This window comes from Peromyscus californicus, unplaced genomic scaffold, assembly GCF_007827085.1.
Source record: "Peromyscus californicus insignis strain IS unplaced genomic scaffold, ASM782708v3 Scaffold_2__1_contigs__length_46816999, whole genome shotgun sequence".
Taxonomy (NCBI): Eukaryota; Metazoa; Chordata; class Mammalia; order Rodentia; family Cricetidae; genus Peromyscus; species Peromyscus californicus.
The window spans coordinates 14,461,126-14,482,958 of NW_026294540.1; the positions used below are offsets into that span (position 1 = coordinate 14,461,126).

The window sequence follows — 21,833 nt, forward strand, 5'->3', positions numbered from 1 at the left end:
GGGAAGCAAGCTCCCCTCACAGTCCAGGCAACGGGAAGGGTTCTGTCCCCTGCAGCACCCCGTCCGAGAATATGCCTCACTGCCTGTCTTCTGCCATGGGCTCAGAGCAGCACACCCTGGAGCTGGGCCTGGGCCTGGGTGATGCTGGCAGGAGCCCTCACCAAGCAGAGTCACAGGAGGATGAGGTGGGTGGTCCTGCTGTTGGCCACCCTCCAGAATCGAGACAGATGGCAGGACGGGCAGGGCCTTGCCCTACAAGGCCACAGTCCTGAGCCACTGGCTCTCTCCTCCAGAGACGTCCCTGCCCAGACTCTGCCCTCTGGTTTCCACCTGGCTGCACCTGACCAAATGACTCCCCCTGAACGGGTCAACAGCAGAGGACCCTGCCTGTGGCTATCAGGGCCCACCAAAGCCTAACGGTTAGTCAGACCAGCATAGTCTGACCTGGGCAACCTGCGCCAGCCCTGACTCACTTCCTCCCTGACAGGGCTCTGGCCATGTATTCAGCCAGCCATGTCTGAAAGGCTCTGCAGCGACCTGCTGACTCACTGACCACAGCAGACGCTTCTCAGCCACGGGCACCCAAGACTGGCAGGGCATCACGCACACCCTCCTCGGGGTCAGCGCCCTCTGGACCCCTGCCTAGCACGTTCTCTAGCCAGAGGCCAATATCCCCACTTGCCCGCAACCCCGTGTGCTTGGGAAGTGCCACCTGTTGGCAGTGGAGGCGTGGGGTTCCCATGTCCTGAAGGAAACAGGTCCACTGACTGGACAAGGTGACCCAGAAATGCGGCCTGAGGTATTCCCACAAGGCCGTCCAGCCTTACCTCAGTGTCTTCCTCAATCTTGGCCCCTTCTGCTTGAAGAAGTGCTAACAGAGTCTCCAAGGAAGCACTGTTTGACTGTTTATCTGGGAAAGCAAAAAAAAAAAAAAAAACACGATGGCATGAGGCAGGGCATCCCACGAGGATGCTTCCAGTTTCCTTGTTAGAGAAAGCGTGCGTTTGTTTTGTTTTTCGAGACAGTTCCTCTGTGTAGCCCTGGCTGTCCTAAAACTCAGAGATCAGCCTGCCTCCAGAGTGCTGGGACTAAAGGCATGCACCACCGAGAAAGTCCTTTTAACTAGAAAGGCAACAGGAGCAGACTTTCCAGGATCTGAAAGTAAAGCCTCAAATACACCAGAGGGACCGCAAGGAGCAGGTTCCAGGAGGCAGAGCAGGCCAGCATCTGTCCAGGCCGGCCGCCTCCCATGTGAGACTTCAACACTAATTCATCATCGGGCTTTCGCCAGCACTAAGGGTTAACAAGGGCCTCACATGCAAAAGGCGGGCAGTCTGCCTCCGCCCTCCATCTGTACCCCACCCACTCATAAGGTAAGACACAATCTCACTAAACTGGCCAGGCGGCCTGAACCTTGAAGTCCTCCCCCGACAGCGGCGGGCCTTTGTCACCATTCAAAGGAGCATCTCCTACTTTTTCTCTAATCAGGTCCCAGTTTTGACTGATACCTTAATCTAGCACACACTCAGGCCTTAGGTCGTAGATTAAAAAACGCAGGAGGGGCTGGAGAGAAGGCGGAGTTAAGAGCACTTCCTGCTCCTCCGGAGGACCTGGGTTCAGTTCCTAGCACCCACGTCAGGCAGCACACATTCACACAGACACCTACATAAAAATCAATCTTAAAAAACAAACACACGGATCTCTGTGAGTTCGAGGCCAGCCTGGGCTACAAAGCGAGTTCCAGGAAAGGCGCAAAGCTACACAGAGAAACCCTGTCTCGAAAAACCAAAAACAAACAAACACACACACACCACATGAATAAAACCTGAGTACTTCCCCCACCAGGGCAGGCCAGAAAAGACCTCCCCGCAGGCTCCATCATGTCCACTCTCCCTTCCGCTTTCAGGGCTGGCCTCTGCAGCAGACAAGGCTGTCGTGGCTCTGCAACCAGAGCGTGCTCTGGCTATTTACCTCAACTCAGCATCATCTCCCTGCCCACAGTCTAGACTCTAGATGTAACTGAGATTCATTTCTTTTCAAAGCTGCCATTCCACTGCGTAAACACCATGCCCCAGCACGCACTCTGCAGATGGACACTTAGGACTATTCTTCAACTTAATGCTTATACCAAAACAAAAAACGACCAAACAGAAGCCCAGTGTCTGTGCTGGCCCTCTCATGGACATGGCATCCCCTTCCACGGCTGCGTGCCCAGGTGTCCCGAGTCACAGACTGTACTGTGTGTTCAGAAGGCCGGGCCATAAGGCTCTTCCAAGATGGTGTCCCAAACCAGCACCAGGTATTTCTAGTCTTTTCAATTTTCCTTCCATTCTGGGAGGGTGTTGGTAACTTTACTGATGTTACAGAGACAGAAGGAACTAGAACAAACAGCAGCCACCACTAAACTTCACAAAAGAAGGTGATTTTGGTTTTCATTTTTGAGACGGGTCTCACTAAGTAGCCCTGACTGGCCTGGAACTCATTCTGTAGACCAGCTAGCCTAGAACTCACAGATCTATCTGCCTCTGCCTTCTTTTTTTTTTTTTTTTTTTTTTTTTTTTTTTTTTTTTTTACTTTTTTTTGGTTTTTCGAGACAGGGTTTCTCTGTGTAGCTTTGTGCCTTTCCTGGAGCTCACTCTGTAGACCAGGCTGGCCTCGAACTCACAGCGATCTGCCTGCCTCTGCCTCCCAGTGCTGGGATTAAAGGTGTGGCCACCACACCATGTGTTTTAACGCTTGTGTGTGTATACCTGCATGTGTGTCTACATGTATGTGCTGGTACCAGAAGACACTGAATCCCCTGGAGCTGGAGTTACAGGGAGTTGTTCGGTTGCCTGCTGTAGCTTCTGGGAACCAAACTTGGAAGAAGAGCAGCAAATATTCTTAAACCCTGAGCCACGTCTCCAGTCCAGACAATATTTACCTTTTTTGTTTTTTTGAGATAGGGCCTCTCTGTGTAGCCCTGGCTGTCCTGGAAATCAACTCTGTAGACCAGGTTGTCCTCAAACTCACAGAGATCCACCTGCCTCTGTCTCCCAAGTGCTGGGATTAAAGGCGTGCGCCACCATGCCTGGCCTCCCCGAGGTTTCTTATTTACACCCGCAATTCCAGTACTTGGGAGGTAGAAGCAGCAAGGTTCTACCTTTCGAGCACACACACGCACGCACGCACGCATGCTCTCACTCACTCAGTCCCTCGTCTCTGCACAGAGGTGAGACTCCCGTGACATCTCCACCCGACGCTGCAGTGGTAGGCTCTCTGGCCATCTAGAACCGCACACTTCTGACCACCACGACTCAGAAGGCTGCCTTTTCTCCTCCGCTACCTGGAGCGGGTGCAGTCTTCAATTCAGAAAGTGGCTGCCCTGAACAAGCGGCACACACCACTTGCTTTTTACGGCCGAGTCTTTGTCGTGGCCTCAAGTTTTTCAGGTCATTCTCCTGGCAGGGTTATCGCTTGAACTATGTAGCCTTCCTTCAACTCTTTAGTCTCAAGAGCTTGCCTGAGGAGAGTTACCTAGCTTGGTCTTCTTTATCTGATAGGCCTCAAAGAGAACCTGGAGTTCCTGGTATTTTTGGGTCAGGTGAGCTTTCTGAGCATCCAGTTGGGGCTGGTACAAAAGGTTTGCCTCTGCCAGGCTCCGGTTGCTAGCCAGTGTCATCTCTTTGTTAAGCTGAACAGTCTGCGTCTGCAAGAAACACACAAGCTGGTGAGACCCACAGAGCTTAGTTCATGGGCAAGTGCTAGGTGCCCCCCTCCCAGAGCCTCCCCCCCCACCCTGCCCCGCTCTCTCCCAGATGGCTCCATGCAGAGACTCCTGCCCCTCCACCGTCTTGTGGGCGCTCCCCCCAAGTCACAAAGGGCAAGGCCCGCTTCCCTCCCAACGGTTCAGCGCAGGACTCTGGCGTCCATGGCTGCACTGACTTGAATTCTGTACAGCTGCTGCTGTGCTGGCAGAACTCAACAGCTGTGACGGCGCAGGCAGGACTGTCCAGGGCCAGCTCCTGCTGCTGCAGAGGAAATCAGGGCCACTTTTATCAGAGGGGTCTAAGCTGGCAGGATGCCAACGTATGCTTCATCAGCCTCAGATCAAAGGAGCCCAGCCGGGCAGAGAGAGAATTATGTTTACAGTGACCGCGTCTCCCATGTTTCCCACGCCCAGCAGCCCCGCTCCTGGGTCATCCCATTAGCAAAGCCAACCCATGGGGAAAGGGGTGACTGTGCCTGCCCATCAGGCTTCTCCTCACTGACTCAAGGCTATCTGGCTGACAGATACCGAAAGCTGGCTGTGTGGACCTTGGGGTAGGAGGCTGTGAGGGGTTAAGGACAAAGCTTGGCCACAGTCTGTTCAAAGACTATTCCCTCACTCGTGACATGCTCCCTCTCCCCAGCCTGCCCACTGCGACCTCACTTTCTGCATTTTAAGTTCACCCCTCACCAAGGCGACACGTCTACACCTCTTCCAGTGGTTCTTCAACCCACCCAGCCACCGGTTTTCCCGTGAAAATCGTCTGCCACCCCACCCAGGTTATTTTTGCTAAGACTTCCTTCCTCTCTGCATTCTGTATATAGTCCTCTGCTCCCCCACCTCCCACCAGGTACGGGGTGGGATTGCACAGCACACTCACACACGGTACACACCCAGCAGAGACAGGAACTCCCAGAACAAAGGAAAAGCCCTTGAATATTGGGCACCTGATCCCCATACACTTGTTCAGCTACGACCACAGGCCCTAAAGACCACAGTCCTCCGAAATCAGAGAGGACCCCAGTCCCAAAGCCACTTGACACCCCTCCCCCATCTCAACACTGTAAAACCAGAGCCTGCAGCACCCCAAGGCTGGTGGCAGGGACACCTTTCTCTCTCTGCTGCTTAAGCAAGCAGGGAGAGTCCGGCAAGGGAAAGCGGTACTTTAAGGAGGGCCCCTGAGAGGCAGGTAGGGCTCCTGGGCCCCATCTACCCCAGAGGCACCCCGAGCTCGCTGTGGGCTCCGTGGACTGATGGCCACGTGAGTCTTTCCTTCCATTGTTAAGCTGTTGGGAAGAACCAACAAAAATAAACCGTGTCCATCCACTCTGGCACTTCTTATGAAACTAAACATGGAAATATCATTTGACCCAGAAACTGTACTTCTGGGAATTCATCCAGAGAAACAAAAGCTTGTGTACACACACACACACACACACACACTCTTCTGCACTTGAATTTCCCAGTAGATTTGTTGAAAATAATCTAAAACTTGAAGCAGTCAGCTTTGACACATCCATACCATGGAATACTATCTGGCAACGAAAAGGGAGAGCACACTCATACTTGGAACAACCCGAATAAAAACCCAGGGAATCACAAGGAGTGAAAAAATCCAACCCTGAAGGGCCATGTATCCCATGATTCTACACATCCAGTAGTCTCAGATATCAAAACGCAGAGGTGTGGGGTTTGTGAAGAGGCAGAGGGCTGTGAGGAGACTACCTCTGATTGGTGGCAGACGTCTCCATTGACCAGGGTCAATACCGTGGCTGTGAGAATGTAATGTGTTAGAACTTTGCCAGAATCTACCACTGGGGATGAGATGAGGGACACAGGAGCTCTGTCTTACGTCTAACATTTGAATCTATGGTTCCGCCAAAATCAAGCTTGGTCATAAGCAAACAAACTGCTGTGGGCCCCCTCCTGCCCCACCCCCACCCCGTGTTGCCTTATGAGAGGCAGGGGCATGTTCAAGGCCAAGGTGAGTACCAGGACATGGCTCCCAGGCCTGGAGCTCTGTACTGTTAGTTTTGGGTTTTGTTTTTGTTTTTTTTTCTTTTTGGAGACAGGGTCTCACTGTGTAGGCCAGGCTGGCCACACACTCACAATCGTCCTGCCTCAGCTTCCCAAGTACTGAGATGGAGACACCATGACCCACCACTGTCACGTGGCATGTACACGCCAATACTGACACTGTAATTCTTTGATCCATAAGCATTTGCTGAAAAGCCACCCTCTTCCAGGCCTAAGGTAGGCAGAGAAAACTCAGGAGAACAGAACTCTCAGGAAAGCGACATCAATGGAACCGAGTCTTCCACCTTCTCTGTAAGGCCACTCTTGCCCCTTCCCTGTTGGCTGAGAGCAGGCTCTGGAGCTGGCCTGTTCTTCACACTCTTGCTCAGAGGCTTCCGACTGTCTCAAACTCACAGCTATCCCCTGCCACTGCACTCTTTCTACAGTAAGAAATGGCTCTCCTTGTTCACCGTCTATCACGTCCCATCAAAACCCAAGCTACTAGATGGTGCTTGGCACAACAGACCTCAGGACACAGGGACCACTCAGTGAAATCTGCTGATCCACCAGTACACGTCCCCCACCCCCTCACAAACAAACCAGAAACCATCTGCTTGCTGGTTAATCGTGTGCAAGGCCCTGGGTTCCATCGCTACCGTCAAACAACAATGCACAGGGTAACAAAATATGGAGTAGGAAAAAGTGAGCCGTGGTCAAGGGACGCAGAGCATTGTGCTCTACAGCTTTGTGCGCCCGCCAGCTCTCTAAGAATGTCACTTGAGTCTAAGCCTATCTGGGGGCACGTGGGGTCACACACTGTGGGTAGTTTCCAAAGCAGAATGTCCCTAGAAGTTCTTAGCAGAAGCCACACAGTGGACTCAGGGTCGTGAGGCGGGCGTGGGAAAGGTGGCATTCAAGTACTTGCCTTGGCGTCCTTAAATGCAGCTCACAACAGCGGCTACCAATCAGAATGCTCCTGAAAGGGAGTGTTGAAAAGCCCAGTGCCCATGGGCTGGGGCACAGCTCGGCAGCAGAGCACCTGCCTAGCATGCGTTAAGCTACACACACCCTAAATCCACACCGACCACTACCAGTTCATGTCTGGAGGGGCCCAGGCAAAGACACTTTCCCCAACTCTCAGGGGATCCCACCATGCGGCTAAACTGAGACACACCACTCCAGTTTCTCTATGAAATGCAAATACAAAAATACCTTGTGCCCACAGGGTACAGTCAGGACCACTTGCCCTACACAGCACAAAGTCCTGGGAGGAAGAAGCACAAGGAAGCCTGTGCTTTACAAGGCAACCTGAGAGGAGCCACCCACCAATAAAGGCAGCCAAACCAACGCCCACCGCCGGCAGCCAGCTGTTAAACCGCTGTATTTTTTTATACCCTTTGGGCCAGCTGGTGGCTTTTATGTGAACAAGTAAGGGCAATCCTAAGTGGCCACCCCAAGAAGGTCCCCAACCTCCAGAGGACACGGGTCGGGAATGCCCTGGCCAGGCGGACCTCCTTTTCCTAGCTTTTGTAACTTTGGCCGAGACCGGGGGCTGGGCCGGATGGAGGGACCAGGGAAGTTCAGCAGGGCCACCCTGGCCCAGTAACGGATCTGAGGACACAGAGGGATGTCCACTTTAGCAAATGTCAGGCTTAAAAAGAATCCAATTTGCTCACACCCTTGTCCTCCTGACAGCGACGGCGTGTGTCCCGCCAACTGAGACGGGCAGTGGCCGCAGCCCCTGATCTTTTCCCAGGGCCCATCCTTCTTCTTAACCATAAAGAAATCTTTTCAGGAAACCATTTCTCTGTGGTGAAGGACCATTTCTGTAAATGTTCTCAGTTTCACTTCGCCTTCCCTCTCCTCCTACGGGAAAATGATCGGTGCGTGACATTGATCAGGGCCCATTTGCATGGCTACTTCTGCCCCTGAGCTTGAGGAAGGCTGTCTAGGCCAGCTGCCCAGAGTTAGTTAACATGGCCGCCCGGCCTGGTGGAATCAGTTCACTTTCACTCCTTCTAATTTGAACTACCACTTGATTTTTTTTTTTTAATCACTTGATTCATTTTAACAGAGAAACAAGTCATTTCCTTACAATAAAAACAAACACAAACAAAGCCCCACCTTTCTGATGTTAATGCAGACAGAAGGCAGACCCCCGGGGAAACAAAGGGCCCCCCTTTAAAGATGAAGGGGGAAGGGCAGCTGGGGAGAGTCCACAGGTAAAGAGCCCGAGGACTGGGTTCAGATCCCAGCCCATGCAGGAGCCCGGTGTGTCTCAGGCTGTAAGTCCAGTGCTGAGGTGAGAAGCTGGCAGAGCCTGGAGCTCACAGGTCAGCCAGGCCAGCCAGCGGGTGAGCTCAGGTTCAAAGAGACCTAGTCTCAAAGGATAAGGGGAGGGAGGGAGGGGGAGAGAAAGAGAGAGAAAGAGAGAGAGAGAGAGAGAGAGAGAGAGAGAGAGAGAGAGAGAGTGAGCAAACCCCAGTGCTGATCGTTGGCCTCCGTCAGTGCGTGTGCACGCACACACAACACACCAAAAATGACATTGACTGAAATGAACAGACCCATTAGAAAATACCCAACAAGAAGCAAACAGAGCTGGGCGGTGGTGGCGCACGCCTTTAATCCCAGCACTCGGGAGGCAGAGGCAGGCGGATCTCTGTGAGTTCGAGGCCAGCCTGGAACTACAAAGTGAGTTCCAGGAAAGGCGCAAAGCTACACAGGGAAACCCTGTCTCGAAAAACCAAAAAAGAAAAAAAGCGGCAGACAGATGTAAGCTCCCTGTGCCCGCGCCACGCTTACAGATGGGACACAGACAGGGACAGAGACACGAGACTCCCTGAAGCCCTGCTGGCTAGGGCCAGGTCAAAGGCCGAGTTTCCAGTGGACACTATCCAAACCAGCTACTTCTCAACATGAAGTTCTGACCCAAGCCGACCAGGGCTTGGCTCCCTCGTCTGTAATTATAGCCATGTCTTCCTAAATGCTAAGGCAGGCGAGTCTGTCCCGTTTCCAAGCTTTTTCATGGAAAACTACTCCTGGCAGGCAGCCCCTGACTCCCGCTTTACACACAGGATGACCTCAGCATGACAACCCAATCGGCACTGCTGAGCCACATGAGCAAATACCAACAAATGAATGGAAAGTCTCTTTATTTCGTTTTTCCACACAGGTTTCTCTGTGTAGTTTTGGAGCCTGTCCTGGAACTCACTCTGTAGCCCAGGCTGGCCTCGAACTCAGAGATCCACCTGGCTCTGCCTCCCAGGCACTGGGATTAAAGGCGTGCGCCACCACAGTCTAGTTGGAAAATTCTTAGCAGTCCTGGAAGTCTGTCAGATGATGCAAGTCCAGTGAGCACTGGGCCCGGCTGGGTCACCTCTGACCACCCTGTGGGTAGTGTATGCACAGGTGTGCAGCCTGGCTGTACTGAACAAGCAAACATGTCACTGGGCAGTAAACCGAAGTCCCACACCTGGCAGATAGGACACTTCCCACTAGATTTGTTCACACGACTCCTAGGTCCCCACTGTCCTACCCACACCTCTGCCAGGCCTGGCAATGGCTCTAAGCTGCCTTTATCTAAACTGAGCGGGCCCCACCCCAAACCAGACCCTCACCCTCAACGCGCTCTGCGGCCTCTGAGTGACAGAACTGTGGCCACAACCCAGGGAGCTGGCCGCCACAAGAAGTGAGAGACCGGCGTTCTCCTGGGTTCTTCTAGACCCTCCAGGGACCACAGGCACATCATGCCAGGCCCCTGGACCGTGCCACACACATTCCTGTTTTGAGGCCACAGGGCTGGCATCTAGTCCCCCAGGTGCACCCTGGTTCCTGCTGCTCCTCCAAGTCAACTGACTGAACTATGCCTCTAAGATGGAAGAAGGGTGGGCGCTTCTCTCACGAGGAGACACAGCACTCTCCCTCATGAGAGTCACCCAGGCTCCCCCTCATGCTGTCCTCCTCCCAAGCGCGTCCCCAGAGAGCAATCAGCACTCCCTTTTCCCACCAGGAATCCCTCCATCCAGTGTGCCCGCGTCTGTCCAGAAGCACGCTTTCCCTATGCCTCCCTATGCCGTGAGGCCACACAAGCTGTCTCCCGTCTGATGAGGACACTCGGCCCCTTCAGAGCACAACGACATGCCCTGTGTGGTGCTCCTTGTGCGATCCCAACACTCCAGATACAGCTGCAAGTTCAAGGCCAGCCTGAGCTACAGAGCTACAGAGATTGACCCTGTCTTAAAGAACAAAACTAAAAAGCACAGAACCACACCCATGTACCGTGTGTGTGTGTGTGTGTGTGTGTGTGTGTGTGTGTGTGCGCGCGCGCGCGCGCGCACGCACGCAGCTACAGCTACACACACACACACACACACACACACACACACACAGCCACCAGCTCCTCTGAAGGGTAGAATCTTTAACTGTCTACAGTTTGGGTGGCATTACAGATTAATGTTGGTGACTGCCTGTCACCCTGGTTTGCCACAGCTAGAAATAAAGGGAAAAGAGTAAGATTATGATGATGATTGCCAAGACAGACCCCAGCACACGAGACACGAGGTGGCTTGGTGAACACCTGCCAGCTGATGGTCAACCCTCCCCACTTGCAAGGCTTGATGGGCATGTGAAAGCCGGGTTACCATGACAGCCCTGAGGCCACTGTAATTTACCCACTTATTTAAAAAACCAGAAGCTTCAGGGGGTCCCAGCCCTAAACAAAGCACTAGGCAAATAATGACTGTTGGGGAGGGGGGGCAGCCTCCTACAAGGATGGGCACTCTGACTGGCTGCCTTACACAGTGGTCAGCGCTGAAGGCGCCGCACACAGAACAGAAAGGCGCACACAGACACATGTACGCAACAATACTAACTAAAAAGAAGAGCTGTCCATCTGAGGAGGGCAGCACAGGAAGGAAGGGAGGGAGGGAGGGAGGGAGGGAAAGTGTGTAATTCTATTTTAACTGAAGGTGTATCTTAAAAACCACAAGCAATTGCTCATCATGCTCCAACTCAGTAACTGGTCATGAGTTCATCCCCTCGTTCGTTCAAGAAACACACAGGACGCACATCGAGCAGACGATGATCTGGAAGCAGCCCAGACCTCCAGTCTCATGGTCGAGACCGTCGTGTGCAGAGGCTCCGCTAGCTGGGCACTGGCCCAGTCCCGGGATGGGTCTTGTCCAACGGCACCGTGCCCGAGTGAAAGCCTGGACGGCGGAGGGGAAACCAAGCAGACGTGACGTGGAGCTCCAGGAACTGACTGAAAACTTCACGGTGGCCACACATTTCTGTATGTGCTAACTTCTAGTCGGGTTCTGTGCCCTGCTGGGATGCTGTGGAAGGTTTTGGCTAAGTGTGTTTTCTGCGTGGTTTGGCCAGGAACCAGGAACCAATGGAGATCTGAGTGCACTACCCTCCACTTCCAAGTTTTAACAGCCACCCGGAATTCTCGCCCACTCGAGTCCAACTTTTTTATTTCCACACACAAAGCAGCCACAGAGAATGACGCAGCCACGTGCAAACCTACTCCAGGTTCGTGTAAAGGGCTAGACACTGAAGCAGAGTCTTGCCCACACTGGAGGACCCATCCACACTGGAGGACCCATCCACACTGGAGGACCCATCCACACTGGGTCACCACCCTTCACTTTTAAAGCATCTTAAAGCAGCACCCTGTCATTCACCCCTGAAAGTGTGGTGTGTGCCGGTATGGGGGCGCAGGCCTTTAATCCCAGCACTCGGGAACCACCTGAGCAATTCTGTAACCCTGACTACGATGCCACAATCACTCCCTAAAACTGACACTTTCTTCAACACCAGCCATCACCTGCACGTGGTGGCTGAACTCTGCAGAGCTTCCTCCTTCCTTGGTCACGTGAGAAACAATTGACACAGGAACAACGTGGTATTTCCCTTCCCTATCACCCTTTAAAGACAACTTTTGAAACAAGCCTGGCGGCTTATGCCTGTCATCCCAGCACTCCGAGGCTAAGGCAGGAGGATCGCTTGATTACAGTGTGAGACTTTTTGTCTCAAAAGACCAGAAAAAACAAAAGCCAAACAAAGGAAACCAACTTGTAGGAGGGAGTGAGCATCCGCCTAACACCCAAAACTGTCCAGTTGGTGAGGTCATCGTCAGGTGACCACGTTGTCTGACCTTTGCCACTTCTGATCAGTGTGAAGCTCTCTGTGACACAATGACGAAGGGCGAACCTCAGCTTCTGCTCCACTCTACCATTCACAGCAAAGGGTCGAGACTGCACTGAGTCCTTAAACACTGCAGGCCTGCAACCGAGCAGCAGAGCAACGGCGGCCTGCGGTCCGAGGGCACGTGCTCCGCAGGCTAACTGCAGCTGCTTTCACCAGGCCGCACGTGACTTATCTCACCCATCTTCTGGACGCCAATCCCCAGGTCACGGGCTTTCCGTTGTGGGGTTCTTTGTAACTGTGCATGTTCACGTGTGTCTGTGTGTGGTACGTATGAGTGAGTGCTGGTGCAGGAGCTGTGCGTGTTCTGAACCTCAATCATCTCTCCAGCCACATTAGGTGGTGGTGGTTGTTGTTGTTGTTGTTATTATTGAGACAGGGTTTCTCTGTGTAGTTTTGGTGCCTGTCCTGGATCTCGCTCTGTAGACCAGGCTGGCCTCGAACTCACAGAGATCCGCCTGACTCTGCCTCCCGAGTGCTGGGATTAAAGGTGTGCGCCACCACCGCCCGGCCTATTATTTTTATATTACATAGTGTGTGTGTGCGTGAGGGAAATCAGAAGACAACTTGGACGAAGTGGTTCTCCCGTTCTATCATCAAACTCAGGTGGTCCTAAGACTTGGAGACAGTCACCTTTACCCTCTGAGACATCTTGCTGACCCTGTGGTTATTAGAAAGTTCAAATTCATCTCCCATTCAGAAAGACAGAAGCCAGTCCCCAACTGACTTTGGGTTTCCAGAGGCCTGTGATCCGAGCCTACAGGGGAGTCCCCCACAGGTCTGCTAGAGCAGTGTGATGCGGCCTATTTCAATTCAGATCTCCCTTCGCTTTCCTGAGAAGAACTGAACAGTTGCAGAGTCAGGCTGCTTGACACCGTGACAAGAGGGAAGATCTGACTGTACAGAAACTCAGTGCAGAGCTGCAGAACATTATGAAACTGTCCTAAAATACAACTGTCCCGGGGGTTGAGTGAAACCATCTCCAAGACGACAGCCCACTCAGGAAGGAGCTCACCAGCTGCTTCTCAAAAGCTCCACCAACTCGGCTGAGAACCAAGGCTTCCTGGGCGGTGGGGCTCACGCCTTTAATCCCAGCACTCGGGAGGCAGAGCCAGGAGCATCTCTGTGAGTTCGAGGCCAGCCTGGGCTACAGAGTGAGTTCCAGGAAAGGCGCAAAGCTACACAGAGAAACCCTGTCTCAAAAAACAAAAACAAAAAAAAGTGAAGCTGTCCAATGCCTTCTTACTGGGATGGAAGCTGCTTTCTCAGAAAGGAGCAGGTAATGACCTCTAAACTCAGTCCCATCCCATGTGGCTAAAGATCAGGATGCCATTGACTTGAAGAACAAAAGCTCACAGAAATGCAAATGTCCAGGCTTGAAAATAATGGGACCAGTCCCAGAGAAGAAATAAAACTGACTCTGGGACAGTTTGTCAGTGTCCTTGTTCTGGCAGGATGACAAACCAGGCCTTGGTGTTTCCTAGAAGACTTATTTCCTATTATTCAGATAAAAATAAGCAAGCTCAGGCTGGGGGGGGGGGGCGGTGGTGGCACACGCCTTTAATCCCAGCACTCGGGAGGCAGAGCCAGGTGGATCTCTGTGAGTTCTAGGCCAGCCTGGGCTACAGAGCGAGATCCAGGACAGGCACCAAAACTACACAGAGAAACTCTGTGCCAAGAAAAAAAAAAAAAAAAGCAAGTTCTTGCAACTTGGAATTACTTGGATATGGTGTGAGGAGCAGGGAAATAGGACAGGTTTGGTGGCTCTGATAACTGGTACCCACTTTGAGATGTGACCTGACTACAGCCACCTGCTTCGTGGTAACGCCAACCCTGGGCGGAAGCAGGAAGGAAGGAGGGCGACGGGAAAGCAGGATGGAACACCCACACTGATCACGATGCCAACGGCCCTTGTCCCTGGTGTCCTGAAAATCGTGTGTGTGTGTGCGCGCGCGCGCGCGCGTGTGTGTGTGTGTGTGTGTGTGTGAGAGAGAGAGAGAGAGAGAGAGAGAGAGAGAGAGAGAGAGAGAGAGAGAGAGAGAGAGAGAGAGAGAGAGATTGATCCAGACCACTGAATCCCAACTTCAACTTCTGCTAAGCCTGGGAATTCTGCACATAATCAGAACCAGTTAGCCGTTAGTTAACTAGGCAGGTTTAGTTAAAGCACCCTCATGATAAACATCTCAACTGTTTTGTTCTCTCTGGGACAGCTCTCACTAAGTAGTCCAGGCTGGCCTCACACTCATGATCCTCCCGTCCACTACCTCAGGGGTGTTGGGAGAACAGGTGTGCACTGGCTAACCATTTTATAGGCAGGTATGAGCGCCCCCTTTTCACTTAAGACAAAGGTCTGTGTGTGTAAGCAGGTGCACGTGTGTATGCACAAGTGTGTGGAAGCCAGACACATGTTAGGAGTTCATTCTTCAGGGCCATCCACTTGACTGGCTTACTTTTAGACAAGGTTTCTCACAGACTGGACAGTGTGCCCCAGGAATCTTCCCGTCTCTGCCTGGCCAGCACTGGGATTACAAGTGCACAGCCTGTTACATGCCACGCTTGTGGGAGTTTGCCCTTGTACACATGGCTTCTGGGGAGGGAACACAGACGTTCACGTACCTTGCCCTGAGCCATCTTCCTCGTTCCCAGGTCTTCATAAAAGGCTCCACTTTCTCTTTCTCTCTCTCTCTCTCTCTCTCTCTCTCTCTCTCTCTCTCTCTCTCTCTCTCTCTCTCTCTCTCTCTCACTCTAGCCTTTTTTAAAGATTTATTTTGTATGTCTGTGCACCGTGTGCATGCCTAGTGTCCACAGAGGCCGTAAGAGGGCATTGGATCCCCTGGAACTAGAGTTACAGATGGCTGTGAGCTGTCATGTGAGCGTTTTGAACTGAACCCAGGTCCTCTTGTAGAGAAACTAGCGCTCTTGACCACAGAGCGATGTATCTCTCCAGTCCCTCCAACTTCTTTTCACATGGCCACACCCTTCCACGGAGTGAAAACCCAGGCATTAGACAAACACCATGAGAGTGGAACACTGGGGGTTCTTTGATTTGCTCCTGGTCTAGTTCCAACCTCGTTCACCGGTGAGGTGAGGTTCTGTTCTGTTTTTTTCCTGGTAGAAGACTTTGTACCAGCACTTTCTAAGGCACACGGCTTGGTCTTCCTAGCAGCAGCCCTTCCTCCTTCCACTCACAGCTCATCAGCTGGAGAGTACTACACAATCACTAAGCAGATAAAGCCAGGATGGAGATCTGGCAACAAACACAGCTGGCCCTTGGTTAGCATGTGGCTGCTTAGAGAGCGAGCAGCAGAATCGCCAGGCTCACCAGAGGAGGGGTGAAGGGTGTCACACTTCTTATCATGTAAGTTTTTGGAGACAGGTCTCTCTCTACCTAGCCCTGGCTGTCCTGGGACTCACTATGTAGACCAGGCTGGCCTCGAACTCATAGGAGTCCTCCTGCCTCTGCCTCTCAAACCGTGCGATTAAAGGCGTGCGCCACCACATCTGGCTGTATTTCTATTTATTTATTTGTCCTGAATGAGGTGTCACTGCACTGCTGGTCTTTAACCTCTGAGCTCCAATGATCTTCCCCCATCAGCTATTAGGATACCGCACGTGAGGAACTAGGAATGGTAGTATTCTGACCCACCCAGCATCCTGATGTAAAGTTCCTTTAAAAACGGAAACTGCTCCTCCCCCGCTAGCACGCTCGCTCGAGCGCTCTCTCTCTCTCTCTCTCTCTCTCTCTCTCTCTCTCTCTCTCTCTCTCTCTCCATTCCCACAAGGTGTACACCCTCGACCCCTCTCTCCCCCCATCTCTTTCTTCCTTTCTATCTTTCTCTATCTTTCTTTCAAATGAACTCTCTCCTCGTGGATGCAGTGCCTGGGGTGTAAGGGACTGTTCCCCTGCCACAGCCCACTGCTGCATCTGCCCAGCATGTTTCCCTCACCCGAGGGGCCACCTTGGCCCGGGCGGCCAGGGCCCCGGCATGCAATATCCCAACATCAGCCTCCTAAGTGGTTAGGATGACAGGCACATGTTACCAGGCCTGGCACAGTCCCTCTTACAAACTTTTAAGTGCACACACAAGGGTGAGCAAGTAGAATTGCGAATGGGAAGACAGGCACATCACAGGGGCGTGAGACATGCCGGGGGATATGCTCGAGGTGAGATACGCACACCATTTCTGGGACTTTGTTTGCACCATGTGGGCCCTGGGAATCAAATTCAGGTTGTCAACCGCTGTTACCCACGGAACCACCTCACGGCCTGCCAGCCACTTTTGCAAAGACAGATGGAGAATTGGGGGGGGGCACTTAGTGAAGTGCAAAGGTCTCAATCTACAGCTTCTGTGGTGATCTTGTTTGGTTTGTTTGTTGATTTTCGAGACAGGGATTTCTGTGTAGCCCTGGCTGTCCTGGAACTCACTCTGCAGACCAGGCTTTGAACTCACAGAGATCCTCCTGCCTCTGCCTCCTGAGTGCTGGGGTTAAAGGCATGCGCCATCACAACCGGGCTACTTCTGTGGTAATTTAAAAATGAAGACTCTCCTCTCCCCTGTCCACCCTTCAAAAAATTCAGCTACTAAAGTTTCTAAACCCCAACTTTTTAATTTCTTTTTCCCCTTTGTGGGGGACAGGTCTTACCTGTCTTACCCAGAGTGCTCTTAAACACATAGGCTCAAGAGACCCTCCTCTCAGCCTCTCGAGTAGCTGGGACTAAGAGGGAATGCCACTGCACGCCCGGAACCTGGTTTCCTTAGTGGTTCCTCTTCAGGACCACCACCAAAGCACCCAGGTTTCTCATGGCCTCGGCTTTCTTTCCCATTTCCTCTTACCCACAACTTCAAGAGATTTGTATGGGGGCAGTTCTCAGCTTAGGATCCTGGGGGACCCTGGGTTAATGCCAAGCAAGACTGTCTTTTGATGACTCTGCTCTTCTCTTTACTATGTATCTTGACATGACCTTTCTAACCCTGACTCTCAATTCCGTTTAATAAGCTTTACTCTCCTGACTTTGATTACTCATGCTCACCTCAGTATAAATGAGAAAATCCTGTTCTAATCAGGTGTCTGGTCGTCCCCTCCTTTTGTGGGTAGTTAAAAAGTCAAAAGAGAAACTACTGCTCTCTAGATTACTGTTTAAGTTTCTCAACAGAAATCTAGTTATTTCATATAGAGAACCAGATGCCTAAGCCGTCCTGACTCCTGACTTCCCATCACTATAACAAAACCCCCGAGTTAATCAGCTTATAAAGGGGTGCTTTGTTTTAGCTGCTCACACTTGCGTGGCTCTAGTCCCCAGCAGGGCTGACACACTGCCTCAGGCCTCTGGTAGAGGGGACCAGATGGCGACAGACACAGGACACAACACCCACACTCGGCAACACAAAAAACTATTCACCTCATGGCCAGGAAGCAGAAGAGCAAGGAAGAGCCAAGGTCCCACAAGTCCCTTTGGGGTCACACCCTCAATGACTTAAAGCCCAGGTCCTCTGCAGTAAGGGATCTTAACAAGCAAGCCATCACCAAAGTCCCAATACTAACCCATTGTAAAGAAAAAAAAAAAAAAAAGCTAAATGCCACTTAACAGATTCAAAGATGTAATTACAAAATTTATGATGGGGGAAGAGAGCCACCTGAATATCCAGAAATACACAAATTAGGACAAAGACATAAGATGTCAAGTAGCCACTGAAAATCATGCTTTGGGCACAGGTAGGATGACTTGGCCAGCAAGCCTGATGGCCTCAACTCCAATCCCTGGATCCATATGGTGACAGGAGAGAGCTTTTCCTTGAAGGTGTACCCTGACCTGTCAGAAAGAACAAACACAAGCTACTTCCCTCCCGAAACAGAGTCCAAAACTCACGTGGCCTTCCTCCATGCCACAGAATTCATTAGAGACACCTCACAACTAACTCTGTGCTGCCACTGAGATCCCAGGGCCCTTGGGCGGTAGCAGCAGATGTCATTTATCCCACGGTAGGCCCCCCGGGACCCGGGGTCTACTACAATCAGACAATTAGAATACTGCACACAGGTGCACAGCCTCAGAACTTCACCTCACATTCTCCTAACCCCCTAAGGGGTCCCCCATCCCACTCACCGCATCCTGGCTAGAAGGAAACAAAGCAACCTCTCTCCAGCCCATTAACCACCATTTCCCCAACTCTATTTGCTGAGAGCTGTGTAATCACCACCAAGAATTAAGACTCTGGGAATTAATGTCTGGAGGGAAATGTCTGTCAGCTCAAATGGCCCCACACTCCTGTGTTAACTACAGAAAGGCCCTTCAATTTACTGTCTACTACCATCAGGTACCATGCTAGCTCATACAGTCTATCTTGTTTAATCCTCGGGGTAACTAAATGGGATGCCTTTCTTCCTGTTCTTGTCCCAGGCTGGCAGCAATCTCCCTATACAGCTGATTTGGTCTTGAATGCCTGCTCCTCCTGTCTCCAGCTCCCAAGTGCTAGGAGCACAGACTCTCCACTCTGTGTATCGGATGCTGGGGATTAAATGCACACCAGCTGAACTACAACCCCTTCATACAAAACAGCTCCCCATCTCTTGTTAAATAAAAGGGCTCAACTCCGTCACCCTGTCTAGCCTTAACTCACACCCCTACCTGAGCGTCCCACAGCTGGGTAACAGGCAGACGGGACGGGCACAACATCCGTTTTAGGATACTACGGTTGATACTGCCACCACGGGAACAGTGGCGAAGCTAGTATTTGGGAAACTTGCCCCAAAGTTTGCTTGCGCCCCAAATCTCGTCTTAATCGCCTACCCTTCCTACCACACATGGTAGCTACACACCTGTAGTCCTAGAACTCCTGACACCAAGGCAGGAAGGGCACCAGTTTGAGGCCAGCCTGGGCTACCTAGCAAGATGCTATCATCCTCCCTGCCACCACCAAAAAGCACACACACACACATATACACATAAGGTTGCCTTTCCCATTTTCGTAGTTTTGATAACTTATGCCATCTCTTTTCCTGCTGAACACAAACACGTATGGATCTGTTAGCTTTCTACTACATCCCTCTATAATGTGTGACCGACACACACACACACACACACACACACACACACACACACACACACACACACACACACGACAGTTCACTGTTATTCCATCCGGGCAAAACAAGACCCAGCGAGCTCTGCCGGGAGTGCAGTCTCTGGCCCTCAAGCCCACTGTTTTGGCTGCTCAAGGTTCAATTTTATCTTTCAGCCTCCTAACTGATCTCCATGTTTCCTAATCTTATCCCCTCTAGTCCACCCCCACACTCCCACATGCACACCAGAATCATCTACATAAATGTCAAGGGCAGCCAACCGCAACCCTCCCTGGCTTAAATCCTGTAGTGGCTCTCTAGAGGATCAGGCCAAGCTCCTTACCCTGGTGGCCTGTGAGGCCATCTGGTGCCGCCTGCCTCCCTCAGCCCAGCACTGGTCCCTCCAGCCATGTTAGTCTATCACTGTGCACGCCTCTCCTCAGTCTTAGTTCCTGCTGTCCACCCCCAGGCCCTACAGCCCACTCCCTTATTACCCAGTTAACTCTACCTCAGCCTCTGAATTACAGCTCGTGAGTCCCCGTCCCCTCCAGGAAGCACTCTCTGCTGACCTTCCCCCATGCCCCAAAGGCTTCCTGGGTCTCCCCTGCCTAGGGCACATTGTTAAGTTACAGTACTTCTTGTGGATTTAGCTCCATGTACACCAGCATGATGCTAAAGGATGAAAATCCGGGGCTGAGGGTCCAGTTTGATGGGGGAGCACCTGGCTCGAATATGGAAGGCACTGGACTCTATCCCCGGCCCCACAAAAAAAGAAAAAGGATGCTGTGGCTTTACTGGTTTCACATCCCCAGAGGAGCACACAACAGGTTCCCCATAAAGGCTGAGTAAATGAATAAACCTCCTTGAACTCAGCTAGGGCCACACGAATGAAACCGGCTGTCTGTAGGTAGACATTCACTGGCACCCGCTGTGCCCTCCACCACGGACATTCGTTAACCCTGGGAGATAACAAAAGCTTTCATTTCAAAGAATTAGGTGGCCAGCCAGATGGCTGAGCATGTAAACAAGACAGCAACGGGACTTCAATTGCTGGGAGCGATGGGTAGAAAGAACCAATCCCCCAGCTGTCCTCTGACCTCCCCACAGGCACACACCTAAATGAAACGTCCACGGTTCTAAGAAAGAAACAGCCGGGTGATGGTGCACACCTCTAATCCCAGCACTCGGGAGGCAGAGGCAGGGAGGTGAGTTTGGGACCAGACTTGCTTACTAAAGGACCGTCAAGTCGGCACAAGAGCAAGTTCTCAGCACAAAGGAGATGTATCTGCCCAAAGGGGCAAAGGGCAGGGGAGTAAGAGACAAAGACAGGACACAAGACCAGGGAGAAGGGAAGAGGAACGAGGGAGAGGGGAGGGGAGGAGAGAGGTGAGGGAGACGAGGAAGGGATATTTGTCCGGAGGGACAATGGACTGCCTCTGGATAGAGAAGACTTGGCAGTTTATAAAGGGAAAAGGGGAACCCCGTGTTAGGATCAGGTGTTTAAGCTAATTAGGGTATGTTAAGTAAGGGGGCTTTTGATTGCTGGATTTCAACACTTTGATAGCTGGACCTTGGTGGTAAGCCTCAGGAGGAAGTGGCCAAATAAGGGAATGGACCTTGGAGGCTGGCTTTAGGAATCTAGCAGGGCAATGGAGGCGCAGGCCTTTAATCCCAGCACTCAGGAGGCAGAGGCAGGCGGATCTCTGTGAGTTCGAGGCCAGCCTGGTCTGCAGAGTGGACAGCCTGGGGTACACAGAGAAACCCTGTCTTGGTAAAAACAAACAAACAAACAAACAGAATGTAATCTAACGGTTTAGCAAGGCAGAGGGAATGGGAGAGAATAGTAAAAGGCAAAAGCCTGTTGGCGACATGTTGGCTATAGTCAGGCCTGCTAGAGCCCTTCAGTCCTCACAGCGAGTTCCAGGCCAACCGAGGTTGCTTAGTGAGAGTTAGTCACACAACCCGGAGATAACAAAGCCAAGTGCACCACATCTGGAATTCCATTCTCCTTCAAGAAGAAGTCCCACAGGGAGCCTCGTCTCCACCTCTGTCCTGCCAGTGAAGACAGTTCTTCCAGGTGACGGCCAGGGGGGACACAGCCAAATACAACTCTAGTCTCAGCGTGTTACGGGCGCCAGTACTGCCGAGTCTTTGTAGATAACCTTGCACCGAGCTGGGCATGAATCCCCATGGCAACGTCCACTACAAATACCGCAGTCAGGGCCCCAGGAACAACACAGCTGGCCTTCCTCAGCTCAGGGGCACAGCCACTGCAGACCAAGTTCAGTGTGGCTAGTTCTTCTTCGGGTCAGTCAGCCAGAAGCACAGTGAGAGGATGTCAAAACAGGGTCACTGAATTCCGGGCTCTTCCCCCAGCTAGTCCATGGCACCTCTTTGCTTCTGACGGCACACTAATTACCTAGCAGTCATTCGAACCTTACAGTCCCTTTGATTTCCAAGCACTCAAGGCAGGCTGAGGTCAGAACCTCAGGAAGATGGTTCTGGGGAGCTCCAGAGCGGCACACACTTCCTCCTGCCCTGGAGGTGCCCTGTTGGAGCCCCACATTCCAACAGGTATCATTTCTCCCTTCCCACCTACAGGAGCCCTCCTGCACTCAGTCCGGGCTGGTCTACTCATCCCCTGAAGCCACACCACTGCTCACGGTGGCACTGATGGGGACACCCTTTTGTCAGGCATTACGCTGGCGCAGTGTGGAACGGGGCCACAGGGAAGCGGCCAGCTTATAAAATGGGTATCGAATGCCCCAGATGACGCCAATGAGGAGGCTAAGGGACAAGG

General features: G+C 52.1%; 1 protein-coding gene across 1 annotated transcript in view; it reads right to left on the bottom strand.

Annotated features, from left to right (window-relative positions):
- Vps37b (VPS37B subunit of ESCRT-I) overlaps positions 1-21,833 on the bottom strand; it is a 29,126-nt gene that overhangs the window by 2,201 nt on the left and 5,092 nt on the right. The window contains exons 2-3 of the mRNA XM_052755418.1: positions 3,517-3,688; positions 828-910 (exon numbers count right to left, since the gene is read on the bottom strand). Of these exons, the coding sequence (XP_052611378.1) occupies positions 828-910; positions 3,517-3,688 (255 nt within the window). The remainder of the gene's footprint in view (positions 1-827; positions 911-3,516; positions 3,689-21,833) is intronic.